This window comes from Sinocyclocheilus grahami, unplaced genomic scaffold (assembly GCF_001515645.1).
Source record: "Sinocyclocheilus grahami isolate Dianchi unplaced genomic scaffold, SAMN03320097.WGS_v1.1 scaffold205.1, whole genome shotgun sequence".
Classification (NCBI taxonomy): domain Eukaryota; kingdom Metazoa; phylum Chordata; class Actinopteri; order Cypriniformes; family Cyprinidae; genus Sinocyclocheilus; species Sinocyclocheilus grahami.
The window spans coordinates 566,799-593,148 of record NW_015505384.1 but is presented as its reverse complement, the minus strand read 5'-3'; the positions used below and the strand labels follow the sequence as shown (position 1 = coordinate 593,148).

Genomic DNA, 26,350 nt, shown 5'->3' with positions numbered 1-26,350 from the left:
CTCGGAACGCGCAACGCACCCTTGATGCTCACTATGCTGTCTATAGAGGCGGCTCGCTAGCTCTTGAGACGCAGCCGCAGCCGCAGCCGCTGAGTGCTCCTTTAAAAACGTTCCGATAGGAACTTGTCTAGCGAGAAGGAAGTATAATCCAGTGTAATTTAACGTTGATTGTTTGCAGCTCTTTTTTATTAGTCACTCATCTGCGGTTTTTTTTTCTAAACATTTGAAGTCATATGGAGTTTTAGACCTAAGAATATTAGTGGGGAAAAGCCACTGCCGTATCCGCAATATGTCTGCGCCCTGTGACAGCACACACTGAGTGAAGGTACGCTCCTTTTAGACCTTTTATTTGTCATTTTCATATGCAGCATTTCTCTGATCGTACTATTAGATGTGTATACTATTAAAGATGTATGTCATGAAGTTGCAGAATGCATATATTCATAATATTTGTAAAAACACGAACCTTCATTGCCAAACACATTTGACCCTGTATTTGTATGTGTTTCTTATTTGATGTATTGTTTTGTAATTGTACTCCATGTTCTATTGCATTTACATGATACTCCAAGCAGTGTTATTTTCTTATTATTTATATACTATAATAGTATTTATTTATATTTTGAATTAGCTCTCTTTTTTTTAAATTAAATTATTTATTTAACTAAGTTTTAGTCATTTCGTTATGTGCTTTTTGTAATTTTTATTTGTTTATTTTTAATGTCAATATAACTTTTAATTTTTATTTAATTTGATTTTAGGTTTTAGTATTTTAAGTAGTTACCAAAACTTATTTGAATAGTAGCCAGCTTTTTTAGTTTACATTTTTCAACTGATATTTATAAAAAACACTTTTTAAATATTTCTATGTATGTTTATATATATATATATTTTTTTTTTTAGTACTTAATTACTTATTTCAGTTATTTGCCATTTCTATTTTTTAATGTGTAAGTTTCACAATACCTTAGGGTTTCAGTAACAAAAAATACCATGGTGCAATGTCTAAAAAAGGTTTAACATTTTTGTTTTGTTTCTTTACTAAAATTTTCAAATGTAATGCACAAATTAAATAATTACAAAAAAAAAAAAAAAAGGTCCATCACATTTAGTTTAAAGGACAAATTGTTGTTCATCTTTTCACGTTAGTTTCAGTCTGAAAGGCTCCAGATTTCAGGACATGTGGATGGCTGTGCATGTGGCATCACCCAGAATCTGGAGCAGAGGTCTTCAGAAGGCCTGGAGCACATGGGGATGCAGACTCTGCTCTCAAAGCTCATCTAGCACACAGCCTTCACATCATCCCAGGACACAAGCAGAGAAAGCCAAACGCAGACAAGCGCGGGAGAAGGCCATACTCAGTAGTGTGGGTTATACATATCAAAATGCATGTGTCATTTGGTTTAAAGCCATAAAGCCTTAACACGACTTTAACCCTTGCAGCATGTTAATGATCCTGGACTGAGCTGGTCGGATAAAGAGAAAATAACATACACTGCTGCACTCGTACCTGGAGAGAAGAAAGGTAACAGAATGCTTTTTCTCTTCCTGTTTTGTCTTGCGTCACTGTTCTTTGATGCTCTGGATTTTTTCATGGTGTCTGACTAATGCAGTTATTATAGATGTCTGTTGCTATCATCCCTATCAGCAATCTCTGTATTCCCATGTCTTCCAAACGTCCTCTCTTTTAGACACCACTCTGCCCTTCCCACAATCCTACAGCCCAGAATATGTGGAGTTTGGCTGGTATCAGTGGTGGGAGAAACAGGGATTCTTCAGTCCTGAGCAGCATGTGAGGGAGCAGTTACAGTTTTATATATATATATATATGTATATGTGTGTGTGTGTGTGTGTGTGTACTGTGTATATATAGTCTCTATCCTACATTTTTGTCTTCCTCAATGTTAATCCAAAAAATGTCCATTTCCTACTTCCATTTCCTCATGCCTTTAAAATCTGAAGTACACAATATACAGGTGCATCTCAATAAATTAGAATGTCGTGGAAAAGTTCATTTATTTCAGTAATTCAACTCAAATTGTGAAACTCGTGTATTAAATAAATTCAATGCACACAGACTGAAGTAGTTTAAGTCTTTGGTTCTTTTTGACAATCCTCATAAGGCTGCGGTTCTCTCGGTTGGTTGTGCATCTTTTTCTTCCACACTTTTTCTTTCCAGTCAACTTTCTGTTAACATGCTTGGATACAGCACTCTGTGAACAGCCAGCTTCTTTGCCAATGAATGTTTGTGGCTTACCCTCCTTGTGAAGGGTGTCAATGATTGTCTTCTGGACAACTGTCAGATCAGCAGTCTTCCCCATGATTGTGTAGCCTAGTGAACCAAACTGAGAGACCATTTTGAAGGCTCAGGAAACCTTTGCAGGTGTTTTGAGTTGATTAGCTGATTGGCATGTCACCATATTCTAATTTGTTGAGATAGTGAATTGGTGGGTTTTTGTTAAATGTGAGCCAAAATCAGTCTGTGTGCATTGAATTTATTTAATACACAAGTTTCACAATTTGAGTTGAATTACTGAAATGAACTTTTCCACGACATTCTAATTTATTGAGATGCACCTGTATGTGAAAACAAATAAATAAATGAATTAATATAGAAATACACCATTGTTCAAAAGTTTAGCTTCTGTAAGATTTAAAAAAAAAGAAGAAGAAGAAATTAATACTTTTATTCAGCAAGGATGCGTTAAATTGTTTCAAAGTGACAGTAAAGACATTTATAATTTCTGTTTCAAATAAATGCTGTTCTTTTGAACTTTCTATTCATCAAAGAATCCGGGAACAAATATCACGGTTTCCACAAAAATGTGAAACGGCATTAATTTCAGCATTTCAGCATTAATAATAATAAGAAGAAACATTTCTTGAACAGATCAGCATATTAGAATGATTTCTGAAGGATCATGTGACACTGAAGACTGAAGTAATGATGCTGAAAATTCAGCTTTGCATCACAGAAATAAATGACATTTTATAATATATACTTAAACAGAAAATAGTTATTTTAAATTGCATAAAAATCTTACTGACACAAGTAGTGAAACAGTAGTGCAAGTAGATTAATAATTATTTAACCATGTTTTTTGTAATCTTCTTCCTCAGAGTAAACAGCCCCATGCAGTTGATAAATATTTCTCCTTATGTATTCCACCGCCGAATGTGACTGGCACTTTACATCTCGGACATGCGCTAACAGTGGCTATAGAAGATGCTTTGGCTCGCTGGTACCATTTTAATAAACTCTTTGATTATTACTCTGTAGCATAACATGCCTCAGCAATACATATATAACATATCTTTATAAATGGACTCTTAATCCAAGATGATCAGACCATTTCATCAGATCATTTTATACAGGCGCCGGATGCAGGGCTACAAGGTGCTGTGGCTTCCTGGCTGCGATCATGCTGGGATTGCAACACAGGTATCCCATCTCCTTATCTGTTAAATGGTAAAAAGGATGCTTAGGTGTCCGTTTGTATGAATATTAGCTGTTCAGAATGATCTCTGATGTTTCCATGTGTGATAGTCGGTGGTTGAGAGGAAGCTGATGAGGGAGCAGGGGAAGTGCAGACAGGACTACAGTAGAGAGGAGTTCCTCAAACAGGTCTGGAGATGGAAAAATCAGTAAGTCTTTGCTGTCCTTCTTTTGTCCTTACATTCAGAGCCTTGAAGTGGTTTAGGGCTTTAGTATGCTACTAGTGCTTCTATTGTATTATTAGATGTCCAAATGGTAACTGTAAGGACTGCTTTCTTTTTTTAAAATTCAATTCAACTCAACTCAACTTTTTTTTTCAGAAAGGGGGATGAGATTTATTATCAGCTGAGAAAACTAGGTGCATCTCTTGACTGGAGCAGAGCCTGTTTTACGATGGATCCGGTAATAAGTTATTCTCAGTTTTCTCAAGGGCTTGGTGTGGAATAGCATTCTTCTATGATATCCATAGTGTTCCTGCAGTATGCAGTCTGTGTATACTATGCACAGTATGCATTTTGTCTCTAAGAATAGGATATCTAATTAATGTATCCCACAATGCAATTCACCTCAACCTGACCATCCATTTTCTTGTGAAAAAAGTATACTTTTTAACACACATTTTTTTTAAATGCCCCAATTATGCCATTTTTAAAGTTCCTAATATTGTTTTGGGAGTCTCCTACAATAGGTTTACATGCATGCAAGGTCAAAAAACGCTTTCGTTTTCTCAAAATATGCATTTAATATCACCTCATTTTTCAACGATTCATTCAGAGCAGTTCTAAGATTCAGTCTCTCTAAGCCCCTCCTTTCCATGAGCCTCCTCTGCTCTGATTGGTCAGATGGCCCAGTCTGTTGTGATTGGTCTACCGCGTACAGCACATTGTCATAGTTCCGTATTTTGAACGCTCAATACAAAATATAAACATCTATTATTTATCATATTTACAGGTTGATATTCAGAGGAGCAATCTGGTCCAAATAAACTGGGTACTGAGCCATTTTTTTCCCCCCGTGTTTTGTAAATCCCGCATTGAACTCCCCGAGATTAGAGAAGCAGTCGTCAGTAAAATGGCAGGAACACAAAAAAATATTGGGGTTATATAATATAAGTTGTTCGCGGCCGGCCAACGTAGAACATAGATGGGCATTATGCAAATGTGTTACCCAGTGACGTGTAGCCGTCACAGAAGTGGGATTCGAATTACTGACGACTTGTTTAGGCTGTTCAGAGTCGATTCTTTCTTTTGGGAGACAATAATGTTATTTATTGTGCACTTTCGGCTTTATAACTTTGCAGATCGTTTACATTCACATAAAGCTACATTACACACTGCATGAAAAGCAATATTCGAAATGGCATAATAGGGGCACTTTAAAAGGGCACTTACTATGTAAATAATACACTTTACATTCAGTTCATAGTTATACATATTTGTTTAATGTTTTTGGACATGTAATTACGTGTTGTTTTCATTTGAATTTGCAAATGTGTTATTTTCAAATGAAAATTCATGTTATAATGTATATTTGATGCAATTAGCTGAAATTTAGAATGCTTTGTTGATCCACTTAATGTAATTTTATAATACGTCTTTTGTACTTGAAATATGATTAAAGTTTAATGGTAAACCAAAATTTACATGTCATTTGTATTGAAACTTGTATGTTGTGTATATTTAGATATATTTGTAATTACACAATTGTAATGAAGTTGCAAATATATTAGAAAAACACACTAAAGTGTGCTTTACATGTGCATTAGTATGTTAGTCCATAACAATAAGTGTACTTTTTAAAGCATGACAAAAGATTATTACAAAATATTACAATTTAAAATGTGCTTCAAAGTAATACATTTAATTTTACATTATTAAGGTTAACTTAAGCATGTTAAGAAACCTAATCATGGAAGTGTGCTCTCTTTAAGTTCACTCAAGTGGCCTTTTATTTCAGTAATATTATTTTATCTGCAATTACCGTTTTTTAAAAACATACTTTTAGGATTTGAAGTACGCTACAAGTGCACATTCAATAAAATTAAGCACTTTTCCCCCCACTTTTTCCACAAGGATTTCCATTATGACAAATGAACTGGAACTAATATTAATACTTTTTTTTTTTTTTTTTCTCCATCTCCTTCGTGACTCAGGAAACCTTTTTTTTTTTCTCAAAATCTGTTTTAAACATGCATTGTTTTGTTTTTTTTCTGTAGGGTTTCAGCGGTGCTGTGACAGAGGCCTTTATCAGGCTGTGTGACTCTGGGCTCATCTATCGCTCTGAAGGTCTGGTCAACTGGAGCTGTGCGTTAGAGTCAGCCATCTCAGATATAGAGGTACATCACTGAGCCGCTCCATGTCTAACAACCTACAGATGACACTGTATATGACACACTGGCCACACATTTCTTGCAGACTAACTCATGATTTGATGTGCTCAGGTGGACTCAAAGGAGCTGTCTGGCAGGACTCTTCTGTCTGTTCCTGGCTATGAGCAGAAAGTGGAGTTTGGGATCATGGTTACATTTGCATATCCACTGGAGGGACAGCGTGAGTGGACTTTTTCAGTTTGCTCTATTTCTCCAGATGTTATTTTACCCCTTTGGTTCTAAGTTGGGATTTTTGAAAAACATTTTTAGAAGGAGAAGTTGCAGTTTCAACCACTCGTCCAGAGACGATGCTGGGAGACGTGGCCATTGCTGTTCATCCCGATGACCCTCGATATAAAGTAAAGCTACATTGGTTTTCGAATGGATTTTGTTGTCTACTCTGTGCTTATGATTGGACTTTACATGACTGTACTTGTGTTCAAATAGGATATTGCTGTACTACTCGTGTTACATTTGATAAATCTAGTATGCAGTAGGCAGTATGTCTGCAATGCTAAAGTGACTTGGATGACTGAATATTTTTAGGTTACAACCAGAGCTGTAGTTCTAGCACTTTTCTAGCACATTTTCATTCTTTTCTCATCAGAATCTTCATGGCAAACACTGCAGGCATCCATTCACAGAGCGCTTATTACCCATTGTCACTGACTCTATGGTGGATATGGCATTTGGCACAGGTATTTCATTCATTTGTGCATGATGAATTTTGTGTGTTGGAAATAACTGTACATTTTATTGTAAAAGATGTTAAATTACAATTAGTGCACTTTTACACTGCAAGCCAAAGTCATTTTATTGATGACTTCAATAGCTTTATATTTGGGAAAAAAATAATCAATGATTGGGGTGATTTTGTAGGAGAGTAAATCAGCATAGGAAAACAAATTACAAGCATAGATAAATAACAGAACAAAGATACAAATGAAATAAGCAGTGCTTTATATTTTTCAGGTAAGTCTAACAGTATTCAGGTACAGAAATAATCAAGAATAATCAAATGTAAAATAACACTGCATAGTTTTCACTATAAATTAAATCTAACAAATCTGTGTTATAGCTACAAAAGTGAATTTTCTTTTTTTTTCTACGCTACAAAATACAATAGAAGCCATTATATTCAGTGATGCTATGTGACTATGGGATTACATCTCTGCCACAATTATGCGCGCGAAAGATCATATTTTGAGCGCAGAAATGTGCATTTTGCACGCGCACGATCTGAGTTTTGTGGAGAAAATGTTTGTCTTTTGCAAAGAAGAAAGTATTTTGAGCGCACAAAAATCAATTTTGCGTTTAAAATAAGTTTTTGGATGTGTGCAGACCTTCTCTTTTGCGCGTGCAAAGTTTCACTAGCTAGCTCCCTTGATGCCCGCCCTCAGTGCTCTCTAAATGCCAACGGCTCGCTTGCTCAACACAACCCAGCATTACAATATGCCATAATTCCAGCCAATCAGAGACGAGGCTACTAAATTCTGATTGGCTGCCTTGACAACCAATCACAACATTCTTTGCATTGCTGATGACAGAGGAAGAGGAAAAATACAGTGCATGCATAATTATTATGCAAGTTGTTATTCTGATCATATTTTTTTTCCAAGCACATTTTACCAATTCCAAACAACATCAATCTCAATAACTATGATTAATCTTGTATTTAATCATTTATAATTGATATATAATTATTCATGATGGCTGGAAGTGAAAAATGTATTTTATTCAGGTGTGCATAATTATTAAGCATATTTTCCTTTACAGATAAAATGAGCCAAAAAAGAGATTTAACTCCGACTGAAAGTGAAAAATTATTAAATGCCCATGAGAAATATTCAAGAATTAGGAATTAAGATGAAGAATTTGGTGTGAAATCAACAGGAACCATTTAGTCTCCAGCGCCACCATTTTTCAGAACTGCAACCTACCTGGAGTCTCCAGAAGTACAAGGTGTCAGGTTCTCTGAGACTTGGGTTAAGTATAGAATCCTAAAATATGACCCCTACTTAATAAGAATCACATACTGAAGTGTAGTAAAATACTTGAAGACTGATTTTTTTTTAATATAGGCTTTATAGACAGATAAGTTGAAAGTGACTCTTGAAGGACCAGCACCACATTCTCTTGTACCGCTGTTTGAAGAATTTATCTTTTGGGAGTTAATTTTTAGTCCATCTTGAGATTTTATCTGTATAAGATAACCTGCTTAATTATGCACACCTGAATATAAGGCGTTTTTCACTTCCAGCCTTCATGAACAATAATATATAGGTTATAAGTGATTAAATACAAGATTAATAGTAGTTATTAAGTTTGATGTTGTTTGGAATCAATAAAATGTGCTTGGAAAAAAATATGATCAGAATATCAACTTGCATAATAATTATGCATGCACTGTATTTTTCCTCTTCCTCTGTCATCAGCAATGCAAGGAGTGATTGGTTGTCAAGGCAGCCAATCAGAATTTAGTAGCCTCGTCTCTGATTGGCTGGAATCATGGCATATTGTAATGCTGGGTTGTGTTGAGCAAGCGAGCCGTTGGCATTTAGAGAGCACTGAGGGCAGGCATCAAGGGAGCTAGCTAGTGAAATGTTGCACGCGCAAAAGAGAAGGTCTGCACACATCCAAAAACGTATTTTAAATGCAAAATTTATTTTTGTGCGCTCTAAATACTTTTTTCTTTGCGAAACAAACATTTTCTCCACAAAACTCAAATCGCGTGTGTGCAAAATGCAATTTTGTGCGCTCAAAATATGATCTTTCGCGTTCAGAATTGTGGCAGAGATGTAATCCTATATGTGACTGACTACACTGAATGCGGCGCGACACGACAAATCCCCGACAGTAAACTGATGCCGCGTTCTCTTTATGGCGTACTGACACAAAGTTCAAATGATTTGCAAAGGTCGCTTTTGGAGAGTCCAGTGTAGACAGACTTTATGGCCGTTCATATGTCGTGCCTAAAAATGCGTGGAAAATGCCCGCCGTGCCGCTTTCTCCTTCTTTCCAAACCGCTCGGGAGCTGCCGTTGCAAAGCGACCGTGACCTGCGCTCTCCTCGACGACGCAGAAGTTTCAACAACGGATAAATGGATTTCCAGCACTGAAAATCCCTTGCAGTAGCTCCGCTACTACATTTATTTAAAATGGGTATCTCTGTCCATCTCTGCAACGGCAGCTCCCGAGCGGTTTGGAAAGAAGGAGAAAGCGGCACGGCGGGCATTTTCCACGCGTTTTTAGGCACGACATATGAACGGCCATAAAGTCTGTCTACACTGGACTCTCCAAAAGCGACCTTTGCAAATCATTTGAACTTTGTGTCAGTACGCCATAAAGAGAACGCGGCATCAGTTTACTGTCGGGGATTTGTCGTGTCGCGCCGCATTCAGTGTAGTCGGTCACATATAGGATTACATCTCTGCCACAATTTTATATATATATATATATATATATATATAAGGGTTGTGAGGGTGAGGAAATTTTCCTTACCGGTTAATCAACGTGTGACAATACCGGTATCACCGTTGGGGTGGGGGGGGAGGTTGTTAGTTCATTTGAGTTTCCCGCTTTTCTTCGCTTTCAAATAGCTTGTAAAAGTGCCGTGTGCATTTTACATTCACTTTCAAATTAGCAGCAATTGGGCATTGATTCAGTTCAAGCAACAACAACGTCAAACTCATATAACTTTTATTAACAAAACAAATACAAATACTCCATATATGCCTAATAAAATAACAAATTACTTGGGCTACACAAAGTTTAAATGGGTATATAAAACTGAAACTCAGCAAACACTGTGGAACCAAATAAATAAGAAACGAATGTTTAAAAAAAACTTCCAGTCAATAGGCTTTTCAAAATCTAAAATATTGGCAAACGGGCGCCTTTGCATTTCCTTTCTAAACAATCTTCTGCCATTGTCTTGTCTTTCTCACCTCACTCTTGTCAGTCAGCTCGACTCACTCTCCTCACGTGATAAATAAAATCGGACTCCTGCTCCGTGGTACACTGTCGTTCGCCCACGGTTTGGCATGCTGCATTGAGCGTTTAGTTTTTTAAAGTGTCTGTCCTCACTGAACTAGGCTAAATGATTTTTGTTACTTTAAAAAAAATCTAAATGAAGGTGGGGGGCGGTGCAAATTACATAACCGGTGTTGCGGCTTAAAGGGGTAGTTCACCCAAAAATTACAATTTGATGTTTATCTGCTTACCTCCAGGGCATCCAAGATGTAGGTGACTTTGTTTCTTCAGTAGAACACAAACTGAGATTTTTAACTCAAACTGTTGCAGTCTGTCAGTCATATAATGCAAGTGGATGGGAATCACGGCTAAAACATACAATAAAACTAAAAAAAAACATACACAAACAAAACCAAATTAAACCCTGCGGCTCGTGACGATACATTGATGTGTAAAGACACGAAACGATCGGTCTGTGCAAGAAACTGAACAGTATTTATATAGGTTTTTTTACCTCTGATGCACATAAATGCCTGAACTGGCATTGAGATTGTAGATAGTGTCAATGGTTCATTTGAGAGATAGGTGGCGGTAATGCTCTTATAAGTCTGCGATCCGCCGTAAAGCGAGCAAGAAGACGCCTCACTCACCGGCTGTGTTGAGGACGCGCAGTACAGTTCAGACAGTTCATAGTTTTATTGTATGTTTTAGCCGTGATTCCCATCCACTTGCATTATATGACTGACAGACTGCAATGGTTTGAGTTAAAAATCTCAGTTTGTGTTCTACTGAAGAAACCAAGTCACCTACATCTTGGATGCCCTGGGGGTAAGCAGATAAACATCAAATTGTCATTTTTGGGTGAACTGTCCCTTTAACACTGGTATAACCGAAAACACCGTCTATCGCAGCAAGCCTTGAAAGTTTACAAGTTTAAAGTGACTTCTGTGTGAGCTGTGCTTCATACATTGCCACATTATTGACAATAGGCAGTGAACATTTTTTTTCCTGTGAAATTTGTGACTGCACCTTTAGTCTCAGCTCCTGTCTTTCAACTTTGCCTTCATAGGTGCTGTTAAAGTGACACCAGCTCATGACCACACTGACTTCATGCTCTCTCAGAGACATTCACTCCCAAGCCTCACTGTGATTGGAGGAAATGGGATCATGACCTCAGACTGCGGCCAGTGGCTAGAGGTACAGAGATCATTTTACAATTAATTTTTTATTGCAATTATTACAGTATTGATCATGTCATTATTTGGGATGGCAGCAATTATTGTGCACTTTAGGATTTAGGTTCATTTTATCATCACTTCACCTTTCACAGTCAAGGTTTAATCCGACTGCCAAAAGCTGTAAAAACCCATTAGATAAACTGATCTATTGTTAAAAGAAAATAATAATATCTATATTCTACATGTAGGCAAAGACTTCTGGTATAAACTCAGTAATTATTTGACATAAGTATTTGACTTATATGATATGTTGTTTCTTAATTCCCAACTTCTTTAATGATTGAAAATGATTGTGACCCCGAAAACACTGACTTGAGACTTTTTTCGAATGGTAGCAAAAATACAGTCCTTAACACTTAAGGCCTGTTTAAGAACAATAACTATATTAGTGTCCACACCAGTGGACGATAAAGTTTTGACTATTATAAGCGCACGCTGAAGTTTTGTTTTCTGTCGCTTTAAATGCTCAAGCTTTTTAAAGTCAGGTGGATTCTGATTGGCTGTCAATGTTTTTATCGTTCATCAGCTTGAAAAATTGTTCTGAAAGTGATTCCAACGATATCTTTCCTCTGTTTCGTTATCGTTATAGCTGTGATGTGTATTTCCATATTCTCATAGGATAGAATTAAAATGATGATTAAAAAAATTTTATTTACAGAATTATAGCTATAGTTATAATTATTTGTCCTTGGTGTGAACATCAATCTGTATTACTCGCACAAAGAAACCCATTCAGTTTGAGTATCAGGAAGCTCTGAGAAACATTTCTCAGTCTTCTAGCATGTTGGAAAGACTTTTTTATAAATGTCAAAGAAACTGCAGGCATATAAATGTGTATATTACAGGGGTCAGTGAGATGTAGGAATATCTCAGGATTGTGAAACTTTCAGAGGGCTCTGAGATGAACATACTGAAGGTCTGTCTCAATGGAAAGACATTTATAAAGGTCAAAGCATCTGTACTGTAGGCCTCTACATATGCATTAGCATTATGTATTACAGAAGGTCAGCAAGCTGTAGGAATATCTCAAGATCATGAAACTACAGAGAGCATGAAAGGGCTCTGAGATCAACTTATCCACATTCAGCCTCCTAAAATGGTGGGAAGTATATATAATATGGTATCCAGGTCTAAAGCAACCCTACAAACTCAGCATGTTACCAAAATTCAGCCCAAAATCTAAATGTGCTTTCAGACCATTATTTAAAATGCTAACCAGTGGCCTGGTTAAAAACAACTTCAGAATTGGGAAAAAGGAGATGCATTATTAATTTTAATGCCTAGATCTCTGTGGGTTAAAATGCTGCATGCTAGTAAAGAAATTAGCATGTATTAGGTTTTATAATATAATATATCCAAACATTATCAATCCTTATCACTTCTCAGTCCTTTGTAGGGTCACTAGTAATGTAATGTAATATAATATAATCCTTATCACTTCTCAGTCCTTTGTAGGGTCACTGGTTATATATTATATTATATTATATTATATTAATTGTCCATTATATAATATTTGAGTGAATTTAGTTCCCAAAAGGACCAGTGTGAATGGAAAGTGATCCTTCTATTATTCAAGTCACTGTAAATTTAAATGACAGTTAAATCATTAATTGCAGTTATATGGATTAGAATTAATTGCCAACAACAACTGAATGATCATGACAGCTCTAGTCTTAAAGGGGTCATATGATGCTTTTTTAAAGATAGTTATTTGGTGTAACAGAATATGTTGACATGCTTTAATGTTCAAAAAACACATTGTAGGTCCTCTATGCCCCGCCTCTCTCAAACGCTTCGTTTTCTACAAAGTCCCTCCTTCCGACAAGCGCAGTCTGCTCTGATTGGCCAGCTGACCCAGTGCATTGTGATTGGCCGAACACCGCAAGCACTCATCGGAAATGTAACGCCCCTTACCATAATCGCGAGCTTCATCTTTCAAAATAAATGTAAAGACAGAACGGAGTCGTGTGACAGACACAGTGATGAAGCTGGTATGTGTTTGCAGTACACAAGCCATGGTTAAGATAGCTGACTCCACTGGGATGTGACCCTCTCTCTCTCGCTCGCGCGCGCGCGCACACACACAAGATGCGCAAAACGCCGCATTTGAACAGTCAATAGCAAATACTTAAACTAATAACAAAACAGTAGCTGATTCAGAAGCGCCAGATTGTCATAGCAAAGTCAGAATTACCTCCTCTCCTAGGTTCACGAAACGTCGTCCATAAAATGCATTGCTGTTCTGTTGTAAGTAATCTTAAAGATTCCTAAATGCATCTACTTCCGGAAGGCCAAATAAAGTGCTTTTGCTTTCGCCTAGAAACACACAGCGTCTCCCTGACATGCTGCTTCAACACTAACTGCGGTTACTGAAACCACGCCTTCTTTCTTTGCGTGCACATTTGGGCAACATTATGCTAATATTTCCACATAGTGAGGTAGATATGTGGGGGCGTGTTAGAACAAGCTGTTTTAGGGGGGCGTGGCAGAGTCGTAACTTTGATAAAGAATATCTCTTTGGTTTTGAGACTTTAGTCTTTGCTACTTCAGGGATCTTATCTATGCACAATCAGCTTGTAACACTCCAAAGAGAAAGGAAAACTTGAAATCGCATCATATGACCCCTTTAAGATATCTTCAGTATATAAGGAATCTATATAGAGGCTCTATATTTAAAAGAATGTTTCTATGGATATTCAGCATGTAACGTTTCTGTCTCTTAGGGTGTTAAGCGGTTTGATGCCAGGGAACGAGTAATTACTGCGCTGATGGAGAGGAAGCTGTTCAGAGGAAAGAAGGAGCATCCCATGTCATTACCAATCTGCAGGTAAACCGATATAAACTGCTCCATAAGCAGTAAACCTCTCCTCAGCCTCTTATTTTGAAAAGACTTACAGGCTGCTGAATTATCTGGCTGTATCACGCTACGTTTTTGTGTACTCGGGTAGACCATTCCTTTCAAACATTTTTGTCATGTTCTTTCGACTAAAAAATACCAGTAGTCTTTGACCTTTTGTCCTCTCTTGATTTTATTCCTCCCACATAGTCGTTCTGGAGATGTCATTGAACCCTTGCTGAAGAAACAGTGGTTTGTGCGTTGTCAGGAAATGAGCAGAAAAGCAGTTCAAGTGAGTGAGCGTGTTTTAAATGTGTGGTTGCATCAGATAGAAATTGTGCTGATGTGTTAAACCACACAGTAACTCTGTCTTTCTCATAGTTATAATAAGGCACACAATTAAATCATATTTATATATTACTTATTGTTATATCACTCACAATGTTTTCAACATTGATAATAAATAAAAAAAAATAAAAATATTTCACAATATTATTGATTTTACTGTATGTTTGATTAGATAAATGCAGCCTTGGTGAATATAAGAGACTTCTTTAAAAAAAATAAAAATCATACCATCCCCACACATTTGAATGGTAGAGCATATCAAACATACATGCACATTTACAGTAAATGGTTAAATTGACATAAAGCTGGTTTTGTTGACGTGTGTGTGTGTGTGTTATTAACTGTATCTGTCAATACAGATACCTCGAGCAACAGCAAATGTGTGGCTCATCAAGTGCTTTACTGGAAAACATATTCCTGTTACTGGTCAATGATAAATGGTTAAACGGTTGATTAACTGTTAATTTCATTATTCTGTTTAATGATTTTGTTCATTGACATTCATGTAAATGCTCTTTTTAGGCAGTGGAAGAAGGAGATCTACAGATAATTCCTCACTTTTATACAAAAATGTGGAAGAGCTGGCTGTCTAACATCAGGTTAGTCTTATTATTTACCCTGCATCATGGATCTTTTTATTTATGCAAAGCTATATTTTTAAAATGGTCTGTTTTGTGATTTAGGGTCATGTCCATGCCTGTCTGTTTGTTTGACCAATTACACACTTCTGTTAATATTCTTTCAGTTGTTTTATGTCGTGTATATCTCCACCTTGCAGCGATTGGTGCATTTCCAGGCAGCTTTGGTGGGGTCATCAGATACCAGCCTATCGAGTGACGCTGGAAAACTCAAAGGACACAGAAGAGGTGGGGCACTATCATAAATCGACATCTGTAGGCCAGAGATGACCCTAACATACCTGCTACAGAATAATGTGTTTATGAATTGAGCCTGATCATATTAGGTGAGGTTTTGACTGAAGCGTTGATGGTTCTTGGCTGTGTCTGGAGCAGGAGCAGTGGGTTTGGGGCAGAAGTGCTGCAGAGGCTCGACAACGTGCCGCTGTGAAGTTTGGAGTGAATCCTGATGCCATCACACTCACACAGGGTGAGAGTTCACATCAGGCACACTTCTGTTTCAATGATTAATACTCCTAATCTACACTACCGTTCAAATGTTGAGGGTTGGTAAGATTTGTTTAAATGTTTTTGAAAACAGAAACACTTATGTTCACCAAAGCTGCATTTATTTGATTAAAAATACAAAAAATATAAAACTGTAATAATGTGAAAAATATCTGTTTTCTGTTTTAATGTGTCTTAAAATGTAATTAATGGGATCGTTCTCAAAAATTTCTCAAAAAATTATAAGGTTTTATATGGATATTTTTCTTTCACAAATGCATCGCTTCGCTTCAGAAGGCCTTTATTAACCTCCTGGAGCTGTGAGGAGTATTTTTTATGATGGATGGATGCACTTTATTTTGCTTTAAAATCTCAACACCCATTCACTGCCATTATAAAGCTTGGAAGAGCCAGGACTTTTTTTAATATAACTCTGATTGTATTCATCTGAAAGAAGAAAGTCATATACACCTAGGATGCTTGAGGGTGAGTAAATCATGGGGTAATTTTCATTTTTGAGAGAACTATCCCTTTTATTCCTGTGATCAAAGCTGAATTTTCAGCATCATTACTCCAGTCTTCAGTGTCACATGATCCTTCAGAAATCTGTATAATATGCCGATTTGCTGCTCAATATGGAAAACAGTTGTGTTGATTAATATCTTTGTGAAAACTGTGATACTGTACAGTCTTGAAACATTATAAAAATCTTTAATCTTTTAATTTAATGCATTCTGGCTGATTAAAATTAATTTCATTCCACACAAATTTACTGACCACAAACTTTTGAACAGTAGTGTATATTACAATGTATTTCTTTCAAAGAAAGAAATTAATTATCTATGATGTGTAGTACAGGAATCATAATGTGTTATGTTATTATGGGTTCTTATTGAAACCTGTATGATTTTTTTTTTAATCTTCCATAGAGCACAGAAAAAATTTAGCAGAATGTACATGATCATTTACATAAAATGAAGGTGAATGTTGACCAGCAGTCACTGTCAAGCTGCAAAGTCACCATATCACCAAAATTACCATTAAAGTACCATCAAAGTTGTCCAAATGACACATGCTTTATATAGACCTTTCACAGCTTTGTGTGCAGCTAATAGTGACTCTACAAATAAATATGCCCTTATTCAAACCACATGAATGAGATTTGAGTGTTCAATTAATAACTTAAGCGTCAGCTGGTTCTTCACACAAAGCTGTTATATGTTTTCAGAATGGATGGAATAGAATTTACTTTATTGTCGCATTTTAGGGAAATTTGTCTTGGACTTCAAATGACACAGCCGGTAATCAGCATTAGACTCCCGCAAACACATATCACATAGATCAACATAGAATAAAATAGTGCAACAATCCAAAGATATATTACAACCTACTACGTACCAAAATCTTAAAGTTAAGAATTCTCTGTTTAATAATGAAGAAGACTTGAAATATAATAATTTGGACTGCTCTTATGATACTTCTATGGCACTTTTTTTGGTCATTTTGACTTGACTTAGCCCCTGGTAACTATTTATTATAAATAATAATCAGAAGAAAAACTATTTTTAGCAAGTGATGTAGTTCAATAATGCAGGCTGTTCACTGTGTTACTGTAGCACTGCATTCTGTCTTTTTTAAATGTTTGTTTCAGACCCAGATGTGCTTGATACTTGGTTCTCTTCTGGTCTCTTCCCGTTCGCAATGCTCGGCTGGCCTCAGCAGGTTCTTCATTTTTAAAGTCCATTTTTCTTTCAACTTCATAAACTCACCAGACAAAAAAATCAATAAAGAAAGTCTGTGTATCGACATGCTGAAGATCTCACTCTCTATCCTCAGACAGAAGACTTGAAACAGTTCTACCCCAATTCCATTCTGGAAACAGGAAGTGACCTCATCTTCTTCTGGGTGGCCAGGATGGTGATGCTGGGCAGAGAGTTGACCGGCCAGCTGCCCTTTAAACAGGTTGGGTCGATGGCTTATTGCTGAGCTCATAACTCTAAATGCCATATCGTAAGGTTGGCAGGAACTGAACATTTTTATTGCGATGTGCGTCATATAACAAAAGTATCCAAAATGTCACTGAGAAATGTTACCGTCTGTTTTGCCATCAAATTGTCTCTGATTGTCTGCAGCTCTGACTCTTATTGCTCTTTCTCTCTCTGCTCCGTCACTGTCAAACAGGTGCTCTTTCACTCTCTGGTGAGAGATAAATATGGGCGGAAGATGAGTAAATCTTTAGGAAATGTCATTGACCCTCTTGATGTCATCTCAGGGGTTTCTTTGGAGGTACAGACACATACGAACTCTCAGCATTCAGACCGGTTTCAACAGAGTACAAAACATGAAGATACCATGACACTGATGTTGTTTTGACGTACTTTTACTATTTAGACTAGACGTCAGGGTGGGGCCAATCAAAGAGCTTGTCTTCATTTTTAATAGCCAGCAGCCTTTAGTTTACGCCACAGCATTAACCATAATTCACTACTTGATGTTGCTAGTCAATTGCAGGTGGTATTAGTGGGAGGGGCTTTCTCATTCTAGAGAGCATTTGATTGGACAAAAATCTGCGTAGGCAATGAGTCATCAATATATTTGGTCCATGTTTCAAAGCTAATAGTGGGGAAGCCCAAAACATATGGACCAATAATAGAGATAGTTTTAATTTATCAGTAATTGTTGATATTGGATATTTAACTGTGCACACTCTATTTTTTACATTTATATTACCTTTGCTGTCATCTTAACACTCAAAGTTAATCTTGAAAAAGACTTATTTAATAATACTGTTAAATGTAATCTTTAAATTATTTAATATGCATGCAAATCTCAGAATATAGATTTTCATATTGTATATAAAGTTGTGATTCTTAATTTCACTTGTAGCATTTAAACAAATTATTTTAGTGTTTAGTTGTTGTTTTTTAATTTAGAAAAAAATAGTATAGAGTTTTGATATCAGCCCTTTATTGTTTATGGGCCATGAAAATAATCATTGACTTGACATATTGGCCAGAATTTAATATCAGTGCATCGCAAACTATTACACATGGACTCAAAACCTCAAAACTCCCATTTTAACAGAAAAATCTTTTTATAGCTAATTTTTATGAATAATTGGCTACAGATTCGGTGTGACCAGTGTTGTTATTATTAACTTAAACTCGTTTTTGTTAATTAAAATAAAGCCGAAATGAAAATAAAATATAAATATTCAAAGAAAACTTTAAAAAATTTTAATTAGAAGTGTTGCCTTGGCAACTAAATAATATAAAATAAGTTTAAAGTGAAGTACTAAAATTACTAAAACTAAAAATTAAATTAAATGCTCAATAGAAATATTAACAAATTAATAATTACAAAATAACAATAAAATTACAAAAACTAAATGAAATAAAATTAAAATAGAAACTGATATTATAAAAATAAAATCCAATTCAAAATATTAATAAATACTACACAAGTATATAAATAATATTAAAATAACACTGGAATATATTTGGGGAAAAATTTATTTTTTATACACTTCTGTAGTTTCATACCATTAGACTTAGCATTAGAGGATTGAAAACTTTGTCCTTTCTATACCTGTAAAAAAAATTTTTACTCCATTCCCTTTTTAGTTCCTACGAACACTAAATGAATTAAAGAAATAATTCAGACTTATTAATGAATATAACAAGCCTTTGTACAGCTGGCAATGAACATCTATCAGTTAGATGTCTTTATCCAGGCCTCAGGGCAGAACTGACTCCACTCGCTCTGAAAGCACAGCCATCCATGGTGAAGTCTTAATATATGAAACGGCTAATCTTCTAATCGCCACTTTGTCATGAAGACTTCGTCTTCTTGTCAGTCACATTCCGGTTTAATCTCTGTAGAGACTTCAAGAGAAAGTCAGAGAAGGAAACTTGGATCCGAGGGAAAGCATTGTTGCCATGGAAGCACAGGTCAGTACGAGGTTCGCTCAATTCCAGTGATCCAGTCGTTTCCAAATGAGCGAGTTCACCTCAACTCCTGTGTCCTCTCTGCAGAAGAAAGATTTCCCCAAAGGGATTCCAGAGTGCGGGACAGACGCTTTGAGGTTCGCCCTCTGCTCTTATAAAGCCCAGGGTAAGTCGCCCTCATTAGAGAGTCCTGTAATCAAACCTTACGATCAGATGTACCCAGAGTTCCTCACTCCCTCTGCTGATATTTTGTTCGAACCCCGTCTCAGGAGAGGACATCAGCCTGTCTGTGTCTCATGTGCTGAGCTGCAGACATTTCTGTAATAAGATGTGGCAGACCGTGCGCTTCACCCTCGCCACGCTGCATGATGCAAGTTTACCAACATCATTAGCAGAGGTACGGCAGCCAATATGTCTTCATTAAATCAATAAAGCAACCCAGACGAATGCTGCTCGCTGGGTGATACAGTACGAGAGCTGATCTGCATGATGCCGACATGATTTAATGATCTGCATCTGGGTTTAAATGAAGTACACACTTTATCATGTGCTGTATTTTGTCTTGCATTGGCACTTCTGCTGTTTCACATTCGCTCGTCCCCTTTGGGACGGAGAGTGCCGGAGAGTGCCAGTGCAAATGACTTGTAGGAGCAAATGGCAGAAAATCAGTTTGAAGGGTGAAGTCTCAGTTCTTCACTGAGATTGTTCCCGTCAGTTGATAACTGTTTGCTCCCTTAGTTTCACAGTGTGCTTGTGTCAGTTACAGAATCTACTGGACGCGTGCTTCAAATATTTTTGAGGGAATTTTGAGGAAGGAAAAGAAATGGAAAGGAAAATATATATTTTAAAATATAAAATATTTTATGACATAATTATTTGATTTCAGCTGTTTGATTTATGCCTTATTTGTTGTGATTTACACTGTCATTCAAAGGTTTGGGGTTTTTAAAGAAATTAATATTTAGCAAGGACACATTAAATTGATCAAAAGTGACAGTAAATACATTTATGGTGTTACAAAATATTTATATTTCAAATAAATGCTGTTCTTTTGAACTTTCTATTCATCAAAAAATCCTAAAAAATTGTATCATGGTTTTTACAAAAATAGGAAAAACACAACATTGATTATAATTATAATCCGTAATCATCAAATCACAATCACATGACACTGAAGACTGGAGTAATGATGCTGAAAATTCAGCTTTGCATCACAGAGATAAATTACATTTTACAGTAGATTCAAATGGAATATTTTTTTTAAATTGTAATATTTCACAGTATTACTGTTTTTACTGTATTTTTGATCAAATAAATGCAGACTTGGTGAGCTTAAGAAACTTTAAAAAACATTAAATTCAGTCAGAAAATTGTCAGTCAGATGTGATTAAATGTTTAGACTAAAACTCTAATATCTAGTCACATTGCTCTCTAAATATAAGCGTTGAAAAACTCATAAGGCCAACTAATACTGATTTTAAGAACCTGGGTTGCCAGATCTGTGTAAGAAAACTAGTCCAAATATCAAAATATGCACTTTGGTGTCATACAATGATCGTGTGCAGCTTCAAGTCGAACGAACGGACAAACACGGGCACGTATTGGCATCGCTTTGATCGCTCTCACCTTCTCACGTGTGACGCGCCACGATTGGTCGATTATGTACAATACCTGCATGTTATAAGTCAACTACTTTGGACGTTTTAGGCCATATAAAAATCATGGCCAGGAGGTGTCCCATATAAATGGCACATATGGCCACCCTATTTATGCACTATATCATACCTTAAACCTGTATGGAAAATGTCAACCTCCGAGAACAGTTTAAAAATACACCAGTTCAGTGGCTAAAACTGTGGACTTGGCAACCCTTCTCAGAGCCATTTGCGTTATTATAAGTCTGTGCACCATCAGAATGATTTTGAAACTGATATTTCAAGATTTAAAAAAAAAATCTTGCATGCAGTTTATTAAATTTTTTCTCACTTTGTCTCTTAGACCTATCCTTTATCCAGCATGGACCGGTGGATCTGTTCACGTCTGCACAGCACGGTTCAGCAGTGTGAGAGGGGTTTCGAGAGCTATGAGCTCCACACGGTCACGTCTGCACTGCACTCTTTCTGGCTCCACAGTCTGTGTGACGTCTACCTGGTGAGTATGATCTGTCATGATACTGGTGGATCTTCCAGTCACTGACTGATGAACTGTCGTCTTCTGTTCCTCTTCTTCAGGAAAGCATCAAGCCGGTGTTGAAAGGTGAAGGCTGTTGTAGTGAGGAACAGAGAGATCGAGAAAGGCAGGTGGCCGCGTCTGTGTTGTATCACAGCGTGTCCATCTCTCTCGCGCTCCTCTCACCCTTCATGCCGTTCCTCACAGAGGAGCTGTGGCAGAGACTCCTGCCTTACACTGACTCTGACGGGACGTCCCGCAGCCTGTGTGTGCAGCCCTACCCAAAGACCTCTCAACTGGTCAGAAACAAACCAGCACTCACAGACGCCACCTGATAACATGCAGCTCTCTTTTAGTCACAAAACAACTATTTTCAATCTCCTCCTTCACTTCAGGAGCACTGGTGTTTTCCTAAGGAGGAGGCCGACTTCTCTTTGGTAGAGGAAGTGGTCAGAGTGGCGAGGTTACTGAGGGCCCAGTGCCAGCTGACGAAGGAAAGACCTGACTGTGAGAGAACCTCAAGTTTTTGTTGACTTGGCGCTAATGTTAGGTTATTAGCTGTGTTTGCTAAGGCAGTATCACTACTACAATAGCTCATACTTTGCAGTGTTTAGTGTTGCAATGTTTAAATATTATTTATGTACTATTATAGTATGTATTCATATTTTGAATTCACTTTTTTATTAATATATTTTCAGTCAGGGTTGTTAACTAAATTAAGTTTTTGTTTCTAAATAATAAAATAAAACAAATGTAAAAAAAAAAAAACTTTATTTCAGTTTAATTACATTAAATTAATAAAAAAACGATATGATGACAACATACAACCAAATTGTGAAAACATTACCTAAAATATAAAAATGAAAACTAATTTGAACTATTAATAAAAACTGTAAATAATAGTACCTCAATGATACTAAAATAACACTGTTTTCAGGTTACATTTTAGTTGAAGTTTTAGTAATTTTATGTGCTTTCGTAATTTTTATATATATTGTTTTATATTTCTGTTTAGCTAATTTATTTTTATTTCAGTGTTAGTTTTAGCAATTTTATTCCTTAACTTAAAATGTTAACTTAAAACTGTATTACTTGACTTTAATTACCTTTGTAGTGTAGTATTGTAATGTTTTTTTTTTTTCTTTTAACAAATACCACTACCTTGGCAACCACACAGAAGACCCTGGCAACCAGTCTTTTCTTCTGGTGCAGTTATTATAGTAGCATACATGAAATCTTTCATCATGTGACATGTAATAGTTGTGTGTTTTAGTGTGGGCGGTGTGTGCACCGGATCAGGCTGAGACTCTTCTGCGCTTCAGATCGGCTATCTGCACACTGGGCCGGATCTCAGCGCTTCATCTACACTGTCCAGAGGGAGGCTTCACCGACTCTCCTCCTCCACCTACGGCCAGTGCTGTAGGGGTGGTGGATCACTCCCTCTGCTTACATCTCAGCGTTCAGGTAATGCAGAGTAAGATTTTCCTTTCTACAGTAACGATGTGTCTATAATATATAGACTGCTGATGACTCTTTCTCTCTCTGTCAACCTTCAGAATGGTATTAATGCTGACAAACAGAGAGCTCTCCTCTCTCAGCGCAGAGAAAAGCTGGCCTCCAAACTCAACCAAGCCCTCGCTTGCACCCAGAAGCCCAACTACACAGAAAAAGTACCCGATAAAGTCAGAAAAGACACAGAGAATAAGGTGGGTACAGAGGAGAATGGGCAGATGCACGTCACTAAAAATTGCACCTGTCATATTTCACACAAAATGAAATAATATTTGATTGGAAAATATATTTAGCATGAAGAAAATGAAGCCTATATATATTTTTTTTTATAGCCTATTTAAATTTTTTTGCATTGTGACTATTTCCTCCCCCAAATTGTGATGCAAAAAATAATAATAATTTAAAAAAGTTTTATTTATTTTTATTTATATATATATATATATATATATATATATATATATATACATACATACATAGTGCTGGGTAGTAACTTGTGAAATGCAGTTTATACAGATTATTTAATTAAAAACATGTCTCATGTCTGTATGATTAATTCTCCCACTGTATTACACTAATGAAACTGAGAATATATATTGCATTGCACCAATGACAATTTTGAAGAAATGTGTTTAATTGTCGTGATAACAGTAAATTATTTAGTCTGAAAATAGGCTTCATTTGTAATTTTTATTTTTTTATTTTTTTTTAATTAGACCTGTGTACTGCAAATCAGCGGCTATATATATATATATATATATATATATATATATATATATACATATATATACATACATACATAGTGCTGGGTAGTAACTTGTGAAATGCAGTTTATACAGATTATTTAATTAAAAACATGTCTCATGTCTGTATGATTAATTCTCCCACTGTATTACACTAATGAAACTGAGAATATATATTGCATTGCACCAATGACAATTTTGAAGAAATGTGTTTAATTGTCGTGATAACAGTAAATTATTTAGTCTGAAAATAGGCTTCATTTGTAATTTTTATTTTTTTATTTTTTTTTAATTGTGATGTGAAATATAACCTGGACATTTCTTTGTGAGATTCACCCTCCTATCCATGAGAAAGACATTTGAAAACCAGATTTACATACTAGCTAGTCTCGCAGATTTCCATGTTACTCCAAATGCATGGAAGCGTACTGGCATGCCTCATTGCACAATGTTTTCATACACTGTTGTAATTCCATTTTCAATAGAAAACCTCATTTATTTTGTGTTATTAAAGTTCAACTGGAGATTAACCACATGTATTTATGTGGATTGAAATGTTTATGCATGCACTGCATATTATTCGTTCTGTATATCCCGTGAGAAAGCTTCATCCTTGTCAATAGAGTAATATATTTCAGCAGCTGAAGGAGCTTGCATGCATTTATTGTGTTCTGAAATAACAGATTGCAGCTATGGAGCAGGAACTGAAGAACATCGAGGACCAACTTTTGGCTTTGGAAGATACAAGGAAAGAAGTCTAATGGACACACTGTCCCAAATATTAAATCCAACCAATAACCAGTGGAAAAGAGTACTTTGTTTTCTTTGTGTAAATCTGATAAGGATACCTTGAAGCAGACAATGAGACACTGCTTTATCGAAGAAGAAGAAAAAGCTAGTGTATATTTATGAAGTTGGTTTGAATGTAATATAGATGTAAAATAAATTATTTACCAAATAATAACACATTTGGTGAATTATTTTCTTTCTTCATTTCCTTTAGTGTTCCTTGTTTGCATCATATAAAATTCTAGAAAATAAATATAAACACTTTCAAAAGAGGCCGTTTAGAATGAATTTTAGAAATCACAGCGGTTCGGTAAAATAAACACTTAAAGCTGCAGTTCGTAACTTTTTTTTTTGGAAAAATAAATCAATCCGAAATCAATATTTGAGCAAGTACATAACCAGCCAGTGTTCAAAACTATCGCCTTGCTTTAGCCCGATTCACAACGGTTAGCTTATAATAATGTTTTCTAATTTGAGTGGTACGGGTAGGTTTTCGCGGGAAATCCGAGCATGGCACTGCGTCATTACGTCACGTCTCTAAACATTAAGAAGTTGTCCCTGCTACTAGGCTATCGCATGCAAGGATCCTGCAGGTGGCCAGGGCCGTGCACAGGGGGGGGCCCGGTGGCTAGAGCCACTGCCCCTTTGCCCTCATCGACTGAGGTGCCCCTCTCCCTTTGTATTTCTGTTGGTAAAGTGATTAAAAGTGATTACAAGCTAGTGTATATTTATGAAGTTGGTTTGAATGTAATATAGATGTAAAATAAATTATTTACCAAATAATAACACATTTGGTGAATTATTTTCTTTCTTCATTTCCTTTAGTGTTCCTTGTTTGCATCATATAAAATTCTAGAAAATAAATATAAACACTTTCAAAAGAGGCCGTTTAGAATGAATTTTAGAAATCACAGCGGTTCGGTAAAATAAACACTTAAAGCTGCAGTTCGTAACTTTTTTTTTGGAAAAATAAATCAATCCGAAATCAATATTTGAGCAAGTACATAACCAGCCAGTGTTCAAAACTATCGCCTTGCTTTAGCCCGATTCACAACGGTTAGCTTATAATAATGTTTTCTAATTTGAGTGGTACGGGTAGGTTTTCGCGGGAAATCCGAGCATGGCACTGCGTCATTACGTCACGTCTCTAAACATTAAGAAGTTGTCCCTGCTACTAGGCTATCGCATGCAAGGATCCTGCAGGTGGCCAGGGCCGTGCACAGGGGGGGGCCCGGTGGCTAGAGCCACTGCCCCTTTGCCCTCATCGACTGAGGTGCCCCTCTCCCTTTGTATTTCTGTTGGTAAAGTGATTAAAAGTGATTACAACAAAATATCCACGTTCTTCGAATTAGAATGTCAGATCAAATTATTATACCCGATCAGATCTAACATAAATAACACACAATTCGCTGTAGTTGGCACACTTTGTAGACAAAAAAAAATTGCCTTCACAAAAAAGAAGACGGAGACAGAGAGAGAAAGAGCGAAGGGAGGCTGCTAAAGGCAGTTCAACATTGCAAACATGAATTCAAAGATCCAGCAAGCCAGCAGGTAAATCATCATATAGAATATTTATCAGTTTGTCACACTTTAATTCTTGTAGTTAAGTATATTTCCCATTATAATCACTTGTCTTGATACTAGCAATCTATAACAGCATATTATAAATAAACATTTAAAAACTAATTTAATTTCCTTTTACAAACAGTCATATTTATTTTCATGAAGTTAACTTTAACAACATAAAACCAACCAAATGAAGTTTAAATTTCAGTATTTAATTGTTTGCATTTCTGAAACAATATGTTGAAC

General features: G+C 36.3%; 1 protein-coding gene across 4 annotated transcripts in view; it reads left to right on the top strand.

Annotated features, from left to right (window-relative positions):
• Nucleotides 1-24,692, top strand: part of LOC107595598 (valine--tRNA ligase, mitochondrial) — a 38,181-nt gene extending 13,489 nt beyond the window's left edge. The window contains exons 1-30 of one of the 4 annotated variants that reach the window (XM_016286050.1): nucleotides 114-319; nucleotides 1,148-1,366; nucleotides 1,444-1,525; nucleotides 1,692-1,792; nucleotides 3,121-3,242; nucleotides 3,376-3,442; nucleotides 3,548-3,645; nucleotides 3,817-3,898; nucleotides 5,712-5,831; nucleotides 5,937-6,045; nucleotides 6,135-6,223; nucleotides 6,472-6,562; nucleotides 10,905-11,032; nucleotides 13,797-13,900; nucleotides 14,120-14,201; nucleotides 14,780-14,856; nucleotides 15,036-15,123; nucleotides 15,268-15,364; nucleotides 17,033-17,103; nucleotides 17,218-17,343; nucleotides 17,563-17,667; nucleotides 19,263-19,331; nucleotides 19,416-19,494; nucleotides 19,598-19,725; nucleotides 21,327-21,479; nucleotides 21,560-21,796; nucleotides 21,893-22,004; nucleotides 22,771-22,961; nucleotides 23,054-23,203; nucleotides 24,433-24,692. In XM_016286050.1, coding sequence (XP_016141536.1) covers nucleotides 1,181-1,366; nucleotides 1,444-1,525; nucleotides 1,692-1,792; nucleotides 3,121-3,242; nucleotides 3,376-3,442; nucleotides 3,548-3,645; nucleotides 3,817-3,898; nucleotides 5,712-5,831; nucleotides 5,937-6,045; nucleotides 6,135-6,223; nucleotides 6,472-6,562; nucleotides 10,905-11,032; nucleotides 13,797-13,900; nucleotides 14,120-14,201; nucleotides 14,780-14,856; nucleotides 15,036-15,123; nucleotides 15,268-15,364; nucleotides 17,033-17,103; nucleotides 17,218-17,343; nucleotides 17,563-17,667; nucleotides 19,263-19,331; nucleotides 19,416-19,494; nucleotides 19,598-19,725; nucleotides 21,327-21,479; nucleotides 21,560-21,796; nucleotides 21,893-22,004; nucleotides 22,771-22,961; nucleotides 23,054-23,203; nucleotides 24,433-24,510 — 3,222 coding nt within the window. In that variant the 5' untranslated portion in view covers nucleotides 114-319; nucleotides 1,148-1,180 and the 3' untranslated portion in view covers nucleotides 24,511-24,692. Of the gene's footprint in view, nucleotides 1-113; nucleotides 326-1,147; nucleotides 1,367-1,443; nucleotides 1,526-1,691; nucleotides 1,793-3,120; nucleotides 3,243-3,375; nucleotides 3,443-3,547; nucleotides 3,646-3,816; nucleotides 3,899-5,711; nucleotides 5,832-5,936; nucleotides 6,046-6,134; nucleotides 6,224-6,471; nucleotides 6,563-10,904; nucleotides 11,033-13,796; nucleotides 13,901-14,119; nucleotides 14,202-14,779; nucleotides 14,857-15,035; nucleotides 15,124-15,267; nucleotides 15,365-17,032; nucleotides 17,104-17,217; nucleotides 17,344-17,562; nucleotides 17,668-19,262; nucleotides 19,332-19,415; nucleotides 19,495-19,597; nucleotides 19,726-21,326; nucleotides 21,480-21,559; nucleotides 21,797-21,892; nucleotides 22,005-22,770; nucleotides 22,962-23,053; nucleotides 23,204-24,432 lie in introns of those variants that run through there. The other 3 variants (XM_016286051.1, XM_016286048.1, XM_016286052.1) reach the window with 3 other exon arrangements.
• The last annotated feature ends 1,658 nt before the right edge of the window (nucleotides 24,693-26,350 follow it).